The 19,043-nt window shown below is 37.7% G+C and overlaps 2 protein-coding genes across 2 annotated transcripts; one reads left to right on the forward strand and one right to left on the reverse strand.

Moving 5' to 3' along the window:
• Window positions 1-3,052: 3,052 nt before the first annotated feature.
• Window positions 3,053-11,123, forward strand: LOC149025005 (uncharacterized). The gene is made up of 3 exons (XM_089145197.1): window positions 3,053-4,229; window positions 9,863-10,118; window positions 10,388-11,123. The coding sequence occupies exons 1-3, from the start codon at window positions 3,909-3,911 to the stop codon at window positions 10,771-10,773; spliced, it is 963 nt and encodes a 320-aa protein (XP_089001323.1). The 5' UTR covers window positions 3,053-3,908; the 3' UTR covers window positions 10,774-11,123.
• Window positions 11,124-15,640: 4,517 nt separating this feature from the next.
• LOC149025006 (F-box/kelch-repeat protein At1g80440-like) lies at window positions 15,641-17,287 on the reverse strand. Its single transcript, XM_089143050.1, has one exon. It carries the CDS (start codon window positions 17,156-17,158, stop codon window positions 16,088-16,090), a length of 1,071 nt encoding a protein of 356 aa, XP_088999176.1. The 5' UTR covers window positions 17,159-17,287; the 3' UTR covers window positions 15,641-16,087.
• Window positions 17,288-19,043: the final 1,756 nt, after the last annotated feature.

The following is a 19,043-nucleotide window of genomic DNA, read 5'->3' on the forward strand; positions in this document are numbered from 1 at the left end:
ATTAAATACTTACCATGCAATCTTTACATCCCTTAATTTTTATTCAAGTATTGAGCAATGATGAGTGAAAAATTATGTGCACAAATGACAAACTAATGGAAAAAGGTTGATTCAAGTTGACTAAGATGCATTTTTATTCTCACTAGCTGTAGTCCGACACGTGGTTCAAGTTGGCGATGATTAAGGAAATGGTAGTGGAACAATTACAAAAGCACTGAAAATACACTCTCCATAACACATTGAAAGTTGTGAATCATGGAGATTGTGTGAAGAGTGAGGACCTACCAAGTACAAGGAAAAAAATAATGCCAAAATAAACTCTCCATGGCATATTTAAAGTAATGACTCACAAGGTTGTGTTGTGACGTTACAAAAAAAAAAAAAAGTGTTGTGTGAGGACCTACCAAGTAAAAGAAAAATAAATCATGCGGTTAAGGAGAATAATTGTATCATATAGACATAAGAAACATGCCATTGAAACGAGAACTTTGACCTTATAGGGATAGAGATAGCGCTATATTGTGGAGGAAAATAGCCATATTTTTGTGAAAGTTGGATGTTGGAGGTGATTAGGGTTTTCATTGCTACTTGTAAAATGGAAGACAACCGTACCTAAAACAATAATACTTTACGAATAACAAATTTCTTAGTTTTACCGTCTACCCTTTAATATTTAACACCACATCAACCAGCTTTCCCTTTACCTGAACGGTTAGGTGCCACATTATCCATGGGATTTAACTTCAGTACTTCGTAGGCCACAAATGAACTAAATATTTGAGGTTGAAATCTCGATCACTTATTTTGTATATATATATATATATATACCTTTTTTTTACAGGTAAAGTGGTCAAATTTTAACCTTAATTGTGCAGCACTAAGAGTCTATCAATCTATGTTCATCCATGACTTTGCAATATATGATTTACACTACATAGATACCACAAACCATGAATAAGGAACGAACGTGTTTGATCTTCTGGCCCAGACGCCCATAAAGGAACGCCCCCACTGCCTTTATGGGCAAAAAAATCTAGGTAGTTCTGAACCTTCTGGAGTTGTCGTTGCCTCTGGAGATCTCTTTTTTGTACTGTAATGCTCAAGCCTCAAAGTGGAATGACCAAAAGAATGGATATTAATTGACTCGTTTAGCCAACCATACAAAATCAGTGACTCACCGCCTCCAGAATATTTTTGGTCTCTTTCCTAGTTTCCTAACCTTCCATCGTCATGATCAATAACGTATCAGTGACGAATCTAGAGGACAGGTCACCTTCTTATGTGAGAATTGTAGATGTGAGGTAATCTAATCCAATGATTGCTATTTTGATTAATAATAATATAATTGGGAGTCGAGCCAAAATGATTAATTACGAGTCGAACCGGTGAATTTGAGGGTAGAGAAGAATTTAATTATTGTATTAATGGAGGCACGGTCTTCTGATAGGATTGTGGTCGCTAAATCCTTTGCTGGTAAAGGAAAAGTAAGGTGGAGGGAGGCCTCCTTCTATTGGGGTCGTGAAGGTGAATGTTGATGCATGCAGCTCTGAATGCTAATTGAAGCAATGCCCAAATTGAAGGATTAGTTTGAGATCACGTAGGGATTTATAAAGGGGTTTTGCCAAATGCATCGGCCATTGTTTAAGTTCTTGTAGCTGAATTATTAGCTCTCTACAAGGGTCTGTTGCTCGCAGCCATGAGAGATTTATTGATTCTCCAGATAACCTTGATTCACGGTCATGCTTTGCATAGCAGCCGATGAGAATTTGTGAAATTTTGATCTTGACTTTGAAATCTAGACCAAATCTTGCGACAATCGGTCAATGCTTTCATGTTGGCCGTTGGATTTCGAGGCAATTTCAATCGCGGGTAAGGTTATCAAAGTAGCATCTTAGGTAAGGGTGGAAAATTATTTAAAAAAATAAAATTTTCTTACTTATTCTTTAAATCCTAAAATTATATTTAATTGTTTGTATGGTGGAAAAGTTAAAGACAAATTTTCTTAAATTAAAGAAACTTGTGATAAGTTGGCAATCCAACTTTTTCATCCCAAACATTTTCAAAACCCCACAAAATATATCGGATTTGGTGAAAAGTGTGGGAGAGAAAATGTGGGACCTACAATTAATATTTTTTTGAACTTTCCTTTTATTTCTTTTCATTTTTCCTCACCCCATTACACATAGGGCTCACATGTTTTTTTTCTTTCTCCCACCCATATCTTTCCACCTCACTTTGCAAACAAACGCAGCCTTAAGAAATGACAAAAAAAAGGTAAGCATAGCAAACAAATCGAGACGCAGAAACCCACTAAGCTAATATTTATAGAACAACACTAAATTCTATAGTTAATTGTACTATCTTATAAATGTCTATTACACCGTTGGATCGTAGTTAATTCAATGACCTAAATAACATACGTTGAGTATAACTCAAATATCCAAACCATATTTGGGTAATGACTCCAATACCTCAAGTAAGTTCTATAGTTAATTGTACTCTCCTATAAAGGTCTATTACACTGTTGAATTGTAATTAATCCAATGACCTAAAGAACACACGTTGAGTGTCCGCCCTTGAGGCATGTTGTATGTCCCTCTATGAGGGTGTTGTATGTCCGCCCTTGAGGCGTGTTGTATTTTTTTACTGCTGTAGTTGTTATCGTCTTTCTTCTAAGGGTTCTTTGAGCTTGACCCAACCCTTAGCCTGGATGACCTTGTCTATTGCATGTACGACAGTTTGGTCACTTTCCTCTCCTTGGTTCGGTTCGAACTTGTGTGTTCATGCAGTTGTGTCTGTACTTTCTTTAGTTATCTGAATAAAGTCATATTTCAAAAAAAAAAAAAAAAACTCAACAAAATGGCCTCCATTATGAATACCCTAGGCTAGTTTTGGTTTTTCCATATTTCTAGAGATTTTAAACCCGGCCCACCAAGGTTGGACCCTATCCATCTGAAGATTCAGGTTGCCTTGACAAGGATTCTTAAACCCGAAAAAACTCGTTAAATTTCATCGATAAAGTAAATTATTGTGTGAGCGAGGGAGGGGAAGAAACACAAGAGGTGATTTCGTCAGTTTCATTATAACTCTCCCCACGCCCCAGAGCGTGGGTATAAAACACCTATTTCGTGTTCGTCACCTGCGTTATCTAATGGCCTTATAATCCTCTTCAGTGACGAAAAACGAGGACCCCTTCTCAATCTCGGACGTTTCCAAACCCTAAATCGATACCTGGGGCGTTGTTTTCTTCCAGAACTCTACTCATTCAAAAGCATTGGCACTGTTTCTGTATGAGTTTTCACTTTTCTTCACATCATCTTGAATTGATCTCTCCGTTCTACCCACATTTTTTTTTCCTTCCCCTGTTCTCCTTCGATTTTCTTTTGTCCATAAACCAACCATACTTTTCTCACAATTTTCTCGAATTAACTTACTATGAACTTTGGAACGGTCTTAGAACTCTGATTTATTCGCGAAATCACTGAACAGTTAGAGAGATTGCGAGTTTCATTAATCTATATCTTTATATTGTCCCGTGTACTGATCTGGAAGCCTAATCTTTAGTAAACTATTGTTTTTCCCCTTTTTATTTTTCGTTGAAACTATAGAGACCTAGTTTATCCTAATCTAGTCATTTAAAAAAAAATTTTATTCGGCAAATTAGAAGCAGCTTCGAGTATTTGACTGTTGATCTTAATTTTTTTTCTTTCTTTTTTTCAAACCCTGATATTTTTCAGAGAAATTTAATCTCTCGACGAGTTTTTCGTCTTCTCGTTCAGTTTCGAGTAACTAATTTTTGACGCTGCAATTTGAGTTCTCCTATCTTCGGCTGAAACTGCGGCGTTTGGACACCTTAGTTTGCCGATACCATTGTTCACAACTGTGGCTTATCTGAGATCTCGATAGAAATGTTTGGAGGTGGAAGCAGAAGGGACGATGGCCACGTTGGAGGAAACAATACTAATGTTTTTGCCGCTCTCGATACCTTACGTAGAAAGAAGAAATCAGAGAAGGAGCATGGATCGTCAAAGAGCAAGGGATCTTCAAAAGGCCAAGCTAAGGAACCGGAGCAACAGGTTTTCTGGCAGCCCACTCCGCTTACCGTGAAATCCTGGGCTGACGTTGATGACGACGACGACGACGATTATTATGCAACAACTGCTCCACCTCAAACTGTCTGGGGCACGTCGGAGCAATCGCAGAATAAGGAGAGTTCTACCCTATTAGAAGTATGTTTTAATAATTTTATTTTACTTATGCTTTAAAGATTTGCATCTCTTTTTTGTTCCGGAGGGGTGCATTGGTTGCGTAGAGGTTTTGATGTTCTGTTGTTTCCTTTATAATGTATTCATTTTTTCTTCATTCAGTAAGTAGTTTATATTTTTGTTAAAATTGTTGCCAGTGTATTCTTCTTCTTCTTCCTTATTTATTTATATTTATTGTTATTATTAAGTCCTACTTGTTGATCTGGACTTTATATCATATTGCTTACAATGTGGTACCTTTGTATTTTCTCTTTGGTTTACGCATGTTACTGCAAACATAGATGAGTAGGTTTTCACGCGAAATTTCATTCTTTCTTCTTTTTATACATTGTGATATTGTCTGTGGTCCAATTTGAGGGAAGTCTAATCCTGTGTCTGTAATGATGAATGCAGTAGTCATAAATGGTGCATGATCTTTGTATATATGGTACTCAAAAGTACTCAGGGCACTTGACTAGAACTGTGGCATTTTATCACTGCCTTCCATATTTAACAATTCCGACGATATTTCGTATTTTCCACCTGATTTCTTTGATTATTACCATTTATTTGTTATCATTCTAATTCAAGTCATACTTGGTAGAACTTTTCTCTCTCTCAGATTTCTTTTATCCTTGTTAGTTACAGGGAGAACGGGAGGAGTCGCACTCATGAAGTTGAACTTCAATTAGACCTCGGAGTCAAAAAACCCAAATAAATTTTTTTTGGCTCACTGTCCTCTTGGATTTCTTCTGTGTATTGCTGGTTCAGAACAATTAGTGGTTCACGTAAGAAAATCTTTAATTAATTGACATCTTGGAAACAATACGCAGTTTAAACTTACGGGAGTTCAAGTACTGCCAAGTTTCTACTGGATTCCTCAAGGGTGGACAATATCTTAGAAATTTTATTAGTTTCGACCTAAAAAGAAAGCAAGTTTTGACCAATTACCCATTTTCAACCAACCTAGTTTCAGTATCTTTGACCAGTTTTGAGTCTTTTGAACTGCCCATCACATGTCCAGTTTTACCCTAAGAATACCAGGTTTCTCCAAATTTCGATTTCTGGCTGGTCGGAAGCTAGGTTGGCTTTGAAATCTTTTTCCCTGATTAACATTAGATGACTACAGGTGATTTTTATGCTAGTTTGTCTTCTTTTTCTCTTGCTCCTTTTTCTTTTGTTGAAGTTTATGGTGGTAGAGTAACCGTTATGGTTGCAAAAGGATGTGATCGTCTTCGTCTTTAAGTTAATTTATACAAGTGCGTTTACTGCAATTAGAATTAAATCAATTAACATCTATATGGATGTAGGTAAGAAATGCCATTTTTTTATTGCAAAAAGTTTTTTTCTCATTGACTTTCTTATTAACTCTTTATTTTGTTTGACTTAACCTGGTGGCCTTGCTTCGCACATTTTAGAAATGATAAATTATAAAAACCTATCTGAAGGTGGATGAACTGTAGTGGAGACGTTTTTTTTATAACCAATTTGAATTTCCATTCATGAAAGCTCCTGGACATCAAACGATCCTTATTTGGTCTACTTGAAAAAGGCGCTGACATTGTCTGTGGTCCGTCTGAGATGTACTCTTGTTCCCTCATTGCTTTTTCAATTCTTGAAATGTTCTATCCACATTGTTCCTTAATGGTGCTGCTACCTATCTCATGGTTGCTAAATCTGTTTTATGGATGTTAGGCTTGATCCATTGACTGCCTCCTACGGTGATATCAGAATTTGGAGCAGCTAAAAGTCTACAGAAGCTGTGAAATGATATACAACATAGTAAAATTAAGCCCCCCCCCCCTTTCCTTTTTGGTTGTCATTCAAAACTAAAAGGAAAAATGAGCTTTGGGGAAAATGGCTGCACAGGAGGATTAGGGTTAACGAATCCATGCTGAATCATTGTAAAGTAAATTTTCTTTTATTGTTAAGAGGCTACTGATTTTACTTAAACATGGTTAGGAATAACTCAACCTTGGACATTAAAGGTGCTAGCATTAGTATCGTTGTCCAACTTAAAAAACAGAGGTTAGGGGAAAATGCACATTAGATGATTAAGCTACAAGAATTGATGATGTGGAGTTGCGGCTTTCCGGTTAATTATTAGCCCTGCTTGATGGCACTAGAATAGTATCAATTATTTCAGTTTTTAGCGCTAGGTCCTCTTAAATTCTTCATAGGAAACTTTCATGTGACTTTTCATGTTCCTAGGCTATAGTTATTGACTTATTGGTACCTCTCTTTTTTATTTTTTTTAAGGTTTATTTCTTATGCCTATAATGTTTACTGGGTTGAGTTTCTAGGTGTTGGGAGTCCAAAGCTCAATTAAATTAAATTTTCTTGTAGCCATGACTCATGAGGCATTCAGCCTCCATCATATCGCTATATAATTCGTTAATACAGACCATGATCTATCTGGAGCTCATGCCAGAATTTTAATAGTAGGATATCTTCTCTTGAAGGGCATACCCTGTTTACTCAGGTGGGATGTGGATTCAGCCTTCATATCCAAAGTGGTGGTCTTGGTGGATCTTCAAAAGCTCGGCCCTTGTTGATGTGTATCCACATATCTAACTTCATTTGCCTATATCAAGTTCATACCATCAACCACCATCCTCTGTTTCTAACATTTAACAAGGGCACTTCCTGAACCTGAACTTCACCCTCAAATATACCCTACTTTTGAACCCTTCAAACAGGTCTATACCAGTTCTATGCATGTCAGATTGCCCTATATGCCTTAAAAAGGCACCCCATTTTGGCAGTTGTGTTTCCTTTGCAGTTGGACTCTTGTCTGTTAATCTTGATTAATTAATGCATAATTATTTTAACAAAATTGTTGAAGAGTGAATCTTCTTTTATTAAGAAAAAAAAACTGCTCATTTTGCATGACATGGTGAGGAATTGATGTGGGAACATTGCCTTGAGTATATAGATTAGATGTACCGGTTTTTTGGAATTTAAGAATTTATGTTGCTGGCCTTGGTGTGATGGTAAGGTTGCTCTGTTGTGGTGAAGTGGTTGCATGCTCAATTTATCTGGGAACAGCCTCTTTCCTACAGCAGCGGCAAGGCTGTGTACATGATGACCCTGTCTCCTGACACACAATGGATGGAGCATTGTGCATTAGGTATAAGCTCCTAGTTGGATATTAAGAATTTATTTTATTTGCGAAAATGTTGTTTTGCTTCGTCTTATTGTGTGTATTTTAGAAGTTTGCTACTAGGATATTTAGTTTCCTAATAATAGTATTTCTTTTATGGGAGTCTCTTATGAAGCTTTGTAGATGATGTAAATCCCCATCATTGGCGATGGTCCGATGGATTGAATAGAATGGAACAGTTTTTGTGGTATGAGTAGTGGGCTGGGTGCAAGTCTTCTCTCCCCACCCTCCTGGATGCCTGCATGCTTTTTCTGATTGTGCAATTTTTGCAGCGATTTCCGCTCCCCCAATTTGGTATCAGACATGAAAAGTCCATCTCTTCCCCCATTACCCCATTAGCATCTCTATTTCCTTCTCTATCATTTTACCTCACCTTGTTCTTGTTCATTACCGTGACTCCTTTGTGTACAACCAACAGCAGTGACCTTTTTCTCCCTTTTCTTTTTTTTTTTTTTGGGGGGGGGGGGGGGGGAAGGGGTTCAGGGTTTCTCCCTAACCCAATCAGTTCTGACAGCAGCCCCAATCACAACCTCACTGTCCTCTCAACTCCCATCCCTTTTCACACAGTGATGTTGTTTGAACCTTTCTTCCAGGGTTTTGCCATCCCAAAAGATGGTCCCACTTTGATTCTTAATTGAACACCATGTACCCTTTGATTCCACATAACTCCCAATCCTTGTGGTTACCACAGCACCTGCTGCATTCCTCCAGTGAAAACTTGATCCACCCTTGTGATACACACCAAATCCCAACCCGACTGCTTCCTTTAACCCCAGCAACAACTCTCCCGACTGCTTTCATCATCACCCTGTAAACCGGTCGAACAGTCCACCCCCCTCCAAAAAGAAAAATAAATAAAAATTGCATATCTTAGTCGAAGCTGCTTCAACTTCTTGCATTTTGTAACCCCTTGTAGGAGTTGAAGTCTTGTTTGAAATTGAACTCCACTTTTGCCATGTTGTGACTTGCAAATTCTTTTTCCTTTTGCTGGCTCTGTGTCCAACTGAAGAGGTCTCTTCTCCTCTTTCCCAACTTTCACCTCTCTCTTCCTACTTCATTTTTTATGGGATTCTCTTTTTAATCTTAAATTTCCCTTCCCTATATTCATCTTCTAATGTCTTTCTTCTTACTATCTTCCAAGTTTAGTCCTCACCACCAATACGTTACCAATACGTTATACTTGACTTCTTTTATTTTCTTTAGTTTGCAGTTCATGCGTTACGGTTCTGCCATTGTGTTATCATAAACCCGCTACATCATGGAGGTTGGTTAATAAGATTTACTCCTTAACATTAGAGATGGAAGTTTTAAATTTTTTACTTTTGAAGACATTTTTGTTGGGAGCTTGCCAACTATAATACCAGCTTTGATGATGAGATGTCAAGCATGATAGGTGCTTCAAATCGCAGATCAGAGATCGACAATGAAAATGATAATCAACTTAAAGTGAATGGTAGTGGAAGGATTGATTGACTCTCTGATTTCAGTTGTGAAATTGCTGATAAGATTCCCATTAAAGAGTTTTTGTTTAATGCCATCAAAGATCGTGACAGTTGATTGTGAGATGCATTGTGCAATGCTCCATCAAAATTGTTGTGTTGACAAAACTTTAGGTCAAGTTTCTTCAGCACTAGGAGGATTGGTGCAGGTACCTACCTTGGGTCAACCCAAACCTGTTTGCGTATTAAGATGGAGATAAGCCAGTTCCTGATTTTAATTTTAGAGTTTTGTAGGATTCTAGGAATTTATGTTATTTGGGAAATAATATCTTTTTTCTTCCACAGCCCCCCCCCCCCCACCGCCCGCCCGCTCTCTTTGTTTCTGAAGCTATTATTTAGGATATTTAGTTTCCTTGTTTGAAGTAGTTTCCTAGTTAGAGAATTGTCTTATTTATAGGAGTCCTTTATTTCTCTTTATAGATGATATAATTCTCCACTATTGGAGATAGTTTGGATAGAATGGAATGGTTGAGACGTTGAGATATAGTGTAGAGCCCGTGGACTGTTTATAAGAGTCTTTTTTCTTGGGCAGTTTCTGAGGAACTTCATCTTGAATGTCTTTGGTTAAATCACCCATCATAAATGCAAATAAATATGGGCTTTAGAGGTGATCATTGATGTAGCCCAACTGATATGTTGGCTTTATTTATTCTTCTTTATTGTCCCTTCTGATGCAATATTATATCGATTACCTTACTACATGGTGTGCTCAGATCTGGCACCCTTTACCTAAGAAGGTTTTTTTTGCATCCATGGGGCATGTGGCATTTTGGTTGGTGCCCAAATTCAGTGGAGTTTTTCTCATGGAGTAATGTTTTTAAGCTTAGTCTTCGCTTCTCTAAAATGGTCGTAATGCTTTTAAAATAAATTTGGAAAGATTCCCCCCCCCCCCTCCTCTTGAGAATTCTGCTTGGTAATTTACAGATGATTGAACTGGTATTTTTTCATGTTTCCAGGAAAGTGAAAGTGAAGAGGATGGTCTTGATGAAGGTGATGATGAAATTGAGGAAGAGCATGAACATGAACCTGAAGTTCCAGTGCCACCGGAGCCATTTCTGAAGAAGCCCTCTCAGGCTTCTTTGCCACCAAAGGATACAGAAAGGCAACTGTCAAAGAAGGAACTCAAGAAAAAGGAGCTTGCAGAACTGGAAGCTGTCTTGGCTGAGTTTGCAGTGACCAACAAAGGGACCACTTTGGTAGATGAATCCCATGGTAATTCTGATCTTGTACCCTATGTGTGCATGATTTGCTTGCTTAGTTGCTTAGTAAATCATAAACTAGTACTTTCTTGAGATGGACCTATTCTGTGAGTATTTTTGGTGCCAAAACAAGTATAGGATTCATCATTATCATGTCTACTCTGATGCATTCAGAGAGAGTTACAATTGGAAAAGTGATCATTCCAAATTTACTTATGTTGCATGTCCTAGACTTCATGTTCGTTCAACAGTGAAGAGATATTGTGTTATGTGCATATGCAGGTAACATGCATGAGAAGAAAACTGAGGAACTCAATGGACATGTTGAGAAAAAGGAGGGTGCTCCTTCAGAGAGCAAGAATGCGAAGAAGAAGAAAAAGAAGGATAAGTCCTCCAAGGAGGTCAAAGAACAACGGGACCAGCCTAATGGTTCAGAGAATGGTATGGCAGAAGAAACTGCTAAGACCAAAAATGCAGAAGAGGATGCGTCGGCCATTGATGTAAAAGAGCGTCTAAAGAAGGTAGTGTCTGCTAAGAAGAAAAAATCTAACAAAGAGATGGATGCTGCAGGCAGGGCTGCCGCAATTGAGGCTGCTGCCAGGAGTGCAAAGCTTGCTGCAGCAAAGAAGAAGGAAAAGAGTCACTACAACCAACAGCCAGTGCGGTAAGCATGGGTATGTTTGCCTTGGTTCATTCGCTGAATGCTCAATAAACATCAGATAGCTTGACAGTATAGCAAATTGGTATTACATGGAAAGCATCCGTTTTGGCTTTTTAGATCTTGCCAACACCCAGGGGTTATGTGACATTGATTCAGACATTTTTCTTTATTAAACATCTTTTTTTTGGATGTTACTTTAATTTGACAATTAGGATGTTCTCTTCTGATTTATTCTAATTCTTGTATTCTTTTCGTGCCCGTTAAAACTTATTTCTCTGATAAGGGTTGGATATTTTTGAAACCTAGAAATGTGTAGCAATAAATATCTTGAAGCTGTAGCTTGCTGAATTGCTGTCATCTGGGTACTGTGTGGTTTTTCATCCAAAGAGTAGTAATGTAGTATATATACACAATTCCTAGCATGTTTAGTTAGGCTTGGTTGCTTGGGGTGGGAAAGTGTGAACTTGTATGCTGATGTGGCAGCTCAACTTTCCCACCCCAAGCCATTTTAAAACCTCACATATTTGGTGGGACTTTGTGGGAAAGTTGGAAAAAGTAAAAAGTGGGACCCACCACCATCACTTTTTTCACAAAATTCTTTTATTTTTTTTCCCTCACTCCACTACACATGGGACCCACATTTTTTTTCCACCTCACCTTTGCAAACAAATGCAGCCTTAGTATTTGCGGTTTTATTTCTTGGATAAAAGCACTTCTTCTAGGTAGAAGGCGCGTTTTAAAATGTGGGAAAGAAAAATTCCTCTTCCTCTATGTGTTGCCAATGCCATGATTCACCAGTGTCAGTTATCTCTCATGGTCCGGATTGGTGCAGAGCTCTTGACTGGATGAAGCAGAGGTTGGTACTGTGGTTTGAAGAATCTTTACTGGGGAGGGAAAAGTAAAATTTTCAACAAAATTTGGTTTAATAGCAATAGGAAAATTGCTGATGTGACACTGTTTTTTTTATCCTTGTCCTATATCTTACATTTTTAATTGGATTTTGTAGGAAATATAGGGAAATTTTAAAAGTGGGATTAAATTTTCAAATATTTTTCACAATTTTTGCCCCCGCTGTCTTTCTGGTTTCTTGTGTCTTGATCACCTTCTTGTTAGGGGCTAACATCTTTCAACCACATAATAGTGGTAGGACCTACTTTTGGATGCGGACTAAAGTTGGACCCCAATGTGTTTCACGTGAATACCACCCCAGTTGTGTAGTTGAGAGGCATTAGGAGAGAATGGAGTTCGACTTCAATGCTGCGTAGCATTGTGCTGCGAACGGTGGTCGAGATCTTGATAGCGATCGTCCGTTTCGAAAAAGTGTGAAAACATACTTTTTAAACTTAAGAGTTCTCATATGTGGTGGTGATTCAGACTTTTTGCTATTAGTAGGTTTCACCTATATAGTTTTTGCTGTCTTTTTCATCCCACGAACCAAACCCAGGGCTAACGAATTGAGCTGCGAAGAAATTATCTACACAAATTTTAAATTCAAAAGCATTCGTTTGGATAGATGAACTTCTACTGAATTCCTGAAATTAGAATGTGCTAGTACAAGTCAGAAAATATTTTCGTTTTTTTGTTGATCACCTATTCACACACATGATCTCTGAAGAAGTGCTCTATAAGAACAAAATGGGCGTGTGTAACGTTGTAGATTGACTTTGAACCTGAATTTGATAGATTGAGACTCAGCATCATCTCCACCTCTCACTTGTGTAAGCCTATCCACAAAAGGGCAGCCCTCATTTTCAATACTCTGGAATTTCCTGAACGTATGTAAACGCTTTTAATTACAAGACACAGTTTCCGACTTAGAATTGTCATAGTCTTTAAACTCAAAGTATTAAGTCATAATATGTTTATTAGTAGTAGTATCTATCAATCAATTAATGTAGTAGAGGCGGAACTGCGCGCAATCAAAGAAGGGGTAAAGATAGCGTTGGATATGGGAGCATGGCCACTCCAAATAGAATCAGACTCGCTGAATGCCATAAGGTTACTGGAACCAGAAGTTAACGAGCAAGGATCGATGGGAAGATTAATTGTTGAAATTCGAAGCCTATATGCTTCTCGAGGCCATGTTAGATTTAGTCATGTGAGGCGTCAAAATAACAAGGCTGCTGATTGGTTGTCTAAGAGGTGGCTAATTAGAAGAGATGATCTGGTCTTTTTCAATGATCCCCCGCAGGAAATGATAGACATCCTTAGAGAGGATTGTCTCAAGAGTTGTGCTCTAGTTTGATTTGTATTGTTTTTTGGGTCTTTTGACCCAGTTTTGTAACTAAAAATAAAAAAAAAAAAAAAATTAATGTATTTATGGGTTCCTCAATTTCGCTCTCTTTCAAGACTTTCCTATGTCAACTCTTTGTAATGGATATCATATGGTAGTGGTAGAGAACGATAAGACGTTATGGTATGAGTTAGGTTTCCAGGTAGAGGGTCATGCTTCTCCAGCATGCTTAGGAGAAAAGTCTATACCTCTTGGCTTGGTCGTTTGATATACTTTTACCATACAATATCATATCTAAGTTTTTGATGACTTGTTAAGCATCATATATAGGAGAAAAGTCTATTGATGAAATGGTTCAAACCCTTTTTAGGATTCGTGGGAATCAAGTAATTGAACTTTTTTCTCATCTTTTTGATGAGCATGATCTTTGAATGGATTGGTGGTAAATGGTAATGGTTACACAATGTTTGACAAAAAACAAACCCCCATAAGCGTTTCTTATAGGTTTTCTAGCTATCGGCAGATTTTGTAACAGTATTCTTTTGATGTACTTTTTCATTTCTTATATACAAATAAATGCTAATATTGATATATGGAAGTTTAGATGGATTCCTAGCTTACCTGGCTTTAAAATTCAATCTCAAAAGCCTTTTGGAGTGGAGGTATCTAGGGTCTAAGATCTGATAATTACTGGAGAACCTACCTGGAATCATGGTCTACTTAATCAATTATTCTCTCCAAGAGAAGTGCAAGCGATTTTGAATATCAGATTAAGGAGATTCTTTTCTAGAGATAAATTAATATGGGGTGGATCAAAGAATAGTCATTTCTCAGTTAAAAGTTCTTATCATCTTTTGACCAATCAAAGGGATGACCAAATGAGTCTTGAAGCATCATCATCCAGACAGCATTCTTGGACACAAATTAATTCTCAGGGATGGATGACCATATGGAAAAGTAAATGCCTACCAAAGGTTAAAACTTTCATTTGGAAAGCAGCAAATCAAGGTATCCCTACTGCAGATAATCTCCTTAGGCGACAAATCATGGTGGACCCTGGGTGTAAAAGATGTGGGTGTGAGAGTGAAACAACTGATCATATGCTTTTTGATTGTCCATATGTGAGAGCTATCTGGTTTGGATGTAATTTGGATGCAGTTATTAGGGGCAATCAACTAGCAAGCTTACCAGCCATACTTAATGGGTGGCGGTTAATTACTCTCTCTAATCGTTCGGTAGAGGATGATTTGTTGGGTTTGGCATTTATGGTTTGTTGGTCCATCTGACTTGCACGCAATGAATTGTTTTTTAGGGGAAATAATTGGGACCCAAGTATAGTTGTGGAAAAAGCTCTGAAGGCTCATACAGAGTTTACTAATGCTCAAATCAACTATTCGCTAGTGCCTTCTGCAAGTAGACTAAGATGTCAGCACTGAACCTTCCCTCTGCTGAAATTGAACTGTGATTTTTCTTGGCTTTCCAAAGAATCTCGTGGGGGTTGTGGTTGCATTGTTCGTGATTCTACAGGTGCCCCTCTGCTAGCTCTGTCAATCCCATGTCAGTCTCATTCAGTTTTGGTGGGCGAAGCCACCGCTGTTTTAGAAGGTTTGTTAGCTGTGATGGAATGTGGCTTTAGCGAGGTGATTGTTGAGACAGACAGTTTGTCTCTTGCTCGCATGGTTAATCAGGAAATCCTCCCACTTCTGAAAGTGGGCCCACTCATTGAAGACATTCAATACATTTGCTCTCTTCGGATGGATTTTGTGGTTAAATCTATTTCTAGGGAAGCTAACTCAGGTGCTCATTCCCTAGCCAGGATGGCCGTGTCTTTGGCAAACAAGACGGTTTGGCCTATTTCCTCTCCCTGGCTTCTTGATTTTTGTAATCAAGTTGTCTAGGTGTTGTTTGTCCTTTTGTTTATTTTAATGAATCTGTTTCTTACCAAAAAAAAAAACAAAGGATATATAACTTTTTTTTATAAGAAAACAGAGGATATTTTAAACTCATGAAGATATGCACCTTTTCCGTGGGGATGTTATACAAACAAAATCTAGGTTAGTAGTTGAGAAGGCATGTCAAGTTAGTGAGACCCATGGTCAATTTTCAACAGTGATAATCGAAAAGCCATAACCCTTCCAAGTCTATCGCTGCCAACCAAACTATAGTGAATGTTACAATCAAGACTAAGGACCAAGGAAATTTTGCATAGAATTCTTGCCAACCATCATCATATCTCAACCCTCCATGACGACCCCACCCCACCCCAAGGAAATAAAATCATGGGAAGGGAGGGAACCATGGTTTGAGGAATCCAACTTGGATTGTACAATCGGATTTGAATCAGCTGATCCGATTCTGATTCAGGTTGATTCAAATGGATTGACAGGGCTCAGGGTGATTTTGGCCAAATCAGACTTGATAAATGTTTGATGATGATTTAACTTTAAATTCTTTGTTGACTATAATCATTATTGATAATTTGATTATTATAACTTTGAATATGTTTGAATATGAATATTTTATTTTTATGCTTGTCCTTTGATTATGTTATGTTTTATGTTCATACTGTAAATCTTCGTCATGTAGTATATTATCCCAATATGGTTTGTTTCCGTTAACAGTTGATGCCTTCAACACATCAACTCTTGTGTTGATGATGCCTAATTAAAAATAAAATAGATAAATGATTCTTGCACTCAATTTGAATTTGAATCATTTTCTTCTAAAGCAGAGACATTCTTCATGAAAAGAAGAGACATACTTCATGAAGAAGTCTCTTGAATCCTCTCTCTTACACTTTATAGATACAGGGAAAAATAAAGGAAAGCTTTCTATTGAGGAATGTACAGGGGATGAAATAAATCATCTAGGTCTCAAATGAAAAATATAAGATAATATAAATCTTATCTTATGATGTAATATTTTTTTCTTTTATAAGAAAAATATTAAGAAGTTAATATCTACACTCTCGTTTGCCTTTGAAACATCAAAATTCAAAAAACATTAATAATGAGAGGAAGAAAAAGAAGAAGAAGAAAATTAACATTAGGCTCTTTTGAACTTTCAGAATTGCAATTCTCTCCTCCTCTCAGATCTCCAAGCAACATCCTCCCTGAACAGGACCCGTATATTCCTGAGGAGCTTCCACTGGTGTCCACGTGTAACGTTGCAAGTCCAACACATACGCCACGTAGCGCCCACAATGGAAAGCCGATCCCAACACCAATAACTTTCCCGGCCACGTCACCAGGTATGGGCTGACACGTACATCTGGTGGCAGCTCCGCCACTGCTTGCCACGAACCATTTCCTTGTGAAACCTTGACATGCCCATCATGACAGCAGTAGAATTTGTCCACGTCAGATGCCGTACAGATCCTCGGGCAGGTTCCGGCTTCCAGCATGTCCTCCTGCACCTGGTCCCACTGCAACGTGACAACATCGAATGCCTCTGCACTCTTCATAAACCGACCTTGCATTTCCGTCGAATACCCACCGATGACGTGGAACTTGCCACCGTGGAAAACTCCCTTACATTCGTCTCTCTGTTGTGCCATATCGGGGAGTTGGACCCACTCGTCTTTAGCCACGTCATACGCCATTGCAGACCTCAAGGCATTCTTTCCGTCATCATGGCCACCGGCAACGAAAACCGTTCGATCGGAATCGGATGCACATGCAAAGAACGAACGTGGTGAACCTGGCATCTCCGCACCTCGGTGCCATCTGCCGGAGACGAAATCGTAAACGAAAACAGCTTTGGAAACCACCCAAGTTTGGGTATTCCATCCGCCGACCACCACTAATTTCCGGCCGACACCGGCGAACTGACAGAAAAACGGCAAACCGTCGGAAAAATCAGGTAGCGGCCGTAGCTTAGTCCAGGTAGTTGAAAACGGTTCATAGAGCGTGAACCGATAAGAAGGTGGGATAGAATACTTGTTAGCTCCTCCGTAATCTTCTCCAGTTGATTCAGCTTGCGTGAACACAACGATCGGTTGATTCAAGCCATTTGCTTTCCTCTGCTGCTGAAACTGTAGGGATTCGATCTCTTCTTTCCAACCTTTGCAAACGGCTGAAACCCTAGAGAATCCTCTGTAAGGAACTCTGATTAAACACTCGCGAACGATTTCGTCGGGAAGACAAGGAATTAACTCCATCGTTACGTTTAGTCACCAGAAGAACGCACAGAATTGAAAGTAAGCAAGCGAGAATGCAAATGTAGAAGAAAGAAATTTAATATGATCGATAAAGGGTTTCACTCAAATTTATAAATCTCAGCATCCATTAATTGTAGAAAAGGACGAATTAATAGCCCTGTGGAGAAGAAAGCTATGGGAATATGAAAAAGGTTCTAGAAGGCGGTGGGCTAATAGGGATATCGGCGGCTGTTCTGTCTTTAATTTAGAAAAAAAAATAAAGAGATTCCCATCCGACGGTCTCCAAAAAAGACAGTTTTCTCATAATCTGCCTTGATTTGGGGGTAAAATCACGGATAAAGAGGGTCAAATCGTCCAGTGTCAGATAAGAATATGGCTTTGAGAACCAAATCGGTCATGCTGTCACTGCACACGTATCTTGACTCACGTGTTACGGTGACGAGATCCGCATGCTTCTCATGACGTGGCCATCTATTTTTGGATTTTTTTTCATTGCCACGTGGATGATGACTTGTTCAAAACTCATAAGATAAGGTGATGTGTTCCGGCGTATGCTTTGATCGGAATTGATCAGATCTATGGTGAAGACTTTATAAGTCGTCAGGTTAGATTCGTAACGGACGGCTAGAAGAAGTCTACGTGATTGAGGTCAAATTGTTGATGCGTGCTCGCTCAAAATAAATTCTATGCAACATATTGTAATATTTATTTATTTAGATTTGATTTGGCTAATATTAATTTTAAATTATAGAATGAGAAACAGTTTTACGAGGGAAGAACATAAGAAATAACAAAAAGGGGTTTCAGGTTTGAGCTGTGGTTTTCTCTAGTACACTCATTCCAAAAATAAAAAATTAATAGGAATTTGCAGTGGGTTTTGTTTATGACTTCTGGAATTGTTTATGATTTGTTGCGATATTTTCTAGCACACTAATGTCGAAAAATAAAAAATTACAATGGGCTTTATGACTTTTGGAATCGTTTATGATTTTGCTTTTTGTAACCGACTCTAATTTTCTATCTTGACGGATGGAGATATGCACTCTTCTTACATTTTTCACCACGCATTAAGAAAAAGGTCGTGATTCACCTCTAATATTACTTATTATAATTCAGAAGCGGGTTATCTTCTTAGTATATACTGATTAAATATAAATAAATTAAAAAATCTTCTCCTCATGAGTAAGAAAAATACAATTAGTACTTTTTTTTATTTAAAAATACAATTAGTACTCTTTTTTTTTTACGCACTTTTGACTACATCATCAGATGTAGATTTTTTTATATATAATATAAATATAAGGTGAGACTTCCAACTTAATCGGAAAAATGTACCCTTATTAATAAAAAATTAATTTAAAATTTCACTTATAGGATAAGAAAGGTAGGAAAAGATTTGGACGATGACTCACATATTGAAATGATATGCTAATTTTTTTATTTTTTTTCTAACTTTGAAAGTAAGAACAAAGTATAATGCTTGAAGAGATAGGCTTTTTAAATTTATCATCTTGGAAAGCAGCATGTAGGACCTACATATAGGAAAAGATCATTTATTTTCATTAAAAATAAAACAAAAGGGTTTTTCCTTCTTTCAAATTATGGAATTTTTTCTTGCCTTTTTTTATAATATAATATAATGTTATTGGCTTTACTTCTTAAATTCAACAAGTATAATCAATTGATTACATTGGGAATCACGACTTGTATATTTACACTAAAAGAGTTATCTACTCTAATAAAATTATAGAATGTATTATTCTTTAACAATTTAATATATAAGTTTAAAATAATAAATTTATCCTATGTCCACCAGTCTTCTTTGTAGAGGAATTCATGTTCAATATGAATAATTATCGTTGCTTTTATGTACTATAACGTGATT

This window comes from Hakea prostrata, chromosome 2 (genome assembly GCF_041222555.1).
Source record: "Hakea prostrata isolate BN-2017 chromosome 2, UWA_Hpros_2, whole genome shotgun sequence".
Lineage (NCBI taxonomy): Eukaryota > Viridiplantae > Streptophyta > Magnoliopsida > Proteales > Proteaceae > Hakea > Hakea prostrata.

Bases quoted from the DNA above. Each gene is read 5' to 3' on its own strand.
- LOC149025005 (XM_089145197.1), top strand. From the start codon at position 3,909: ATGTTTGGAGGTGGAAGCAGAAGGGACGATGGCCACGTTGGAGGAAAC. The intron at 4,230-9,862 runs GTATGTTTTAAT...TCATGTTTCCAG, and splicing joins AGAGTTCTACCCTATTAGAA to GAAAGTGAAAGTGAAGAGGA. The intron at 10,119-10,387 runs GTAATTCTGATC...GTGCATATGCAG, and splicing joins TTTGGTAGATGAATCCCATG to GTAACATGCATGAGAAGAAA.
- LOC149025006 (XM_089143050.1), bottom strand. From the start codon at position 17,158: ATGGAGTTAATTCCTTGTCTTCCCGACGAAATCGTTCGCGAGTGTTTA.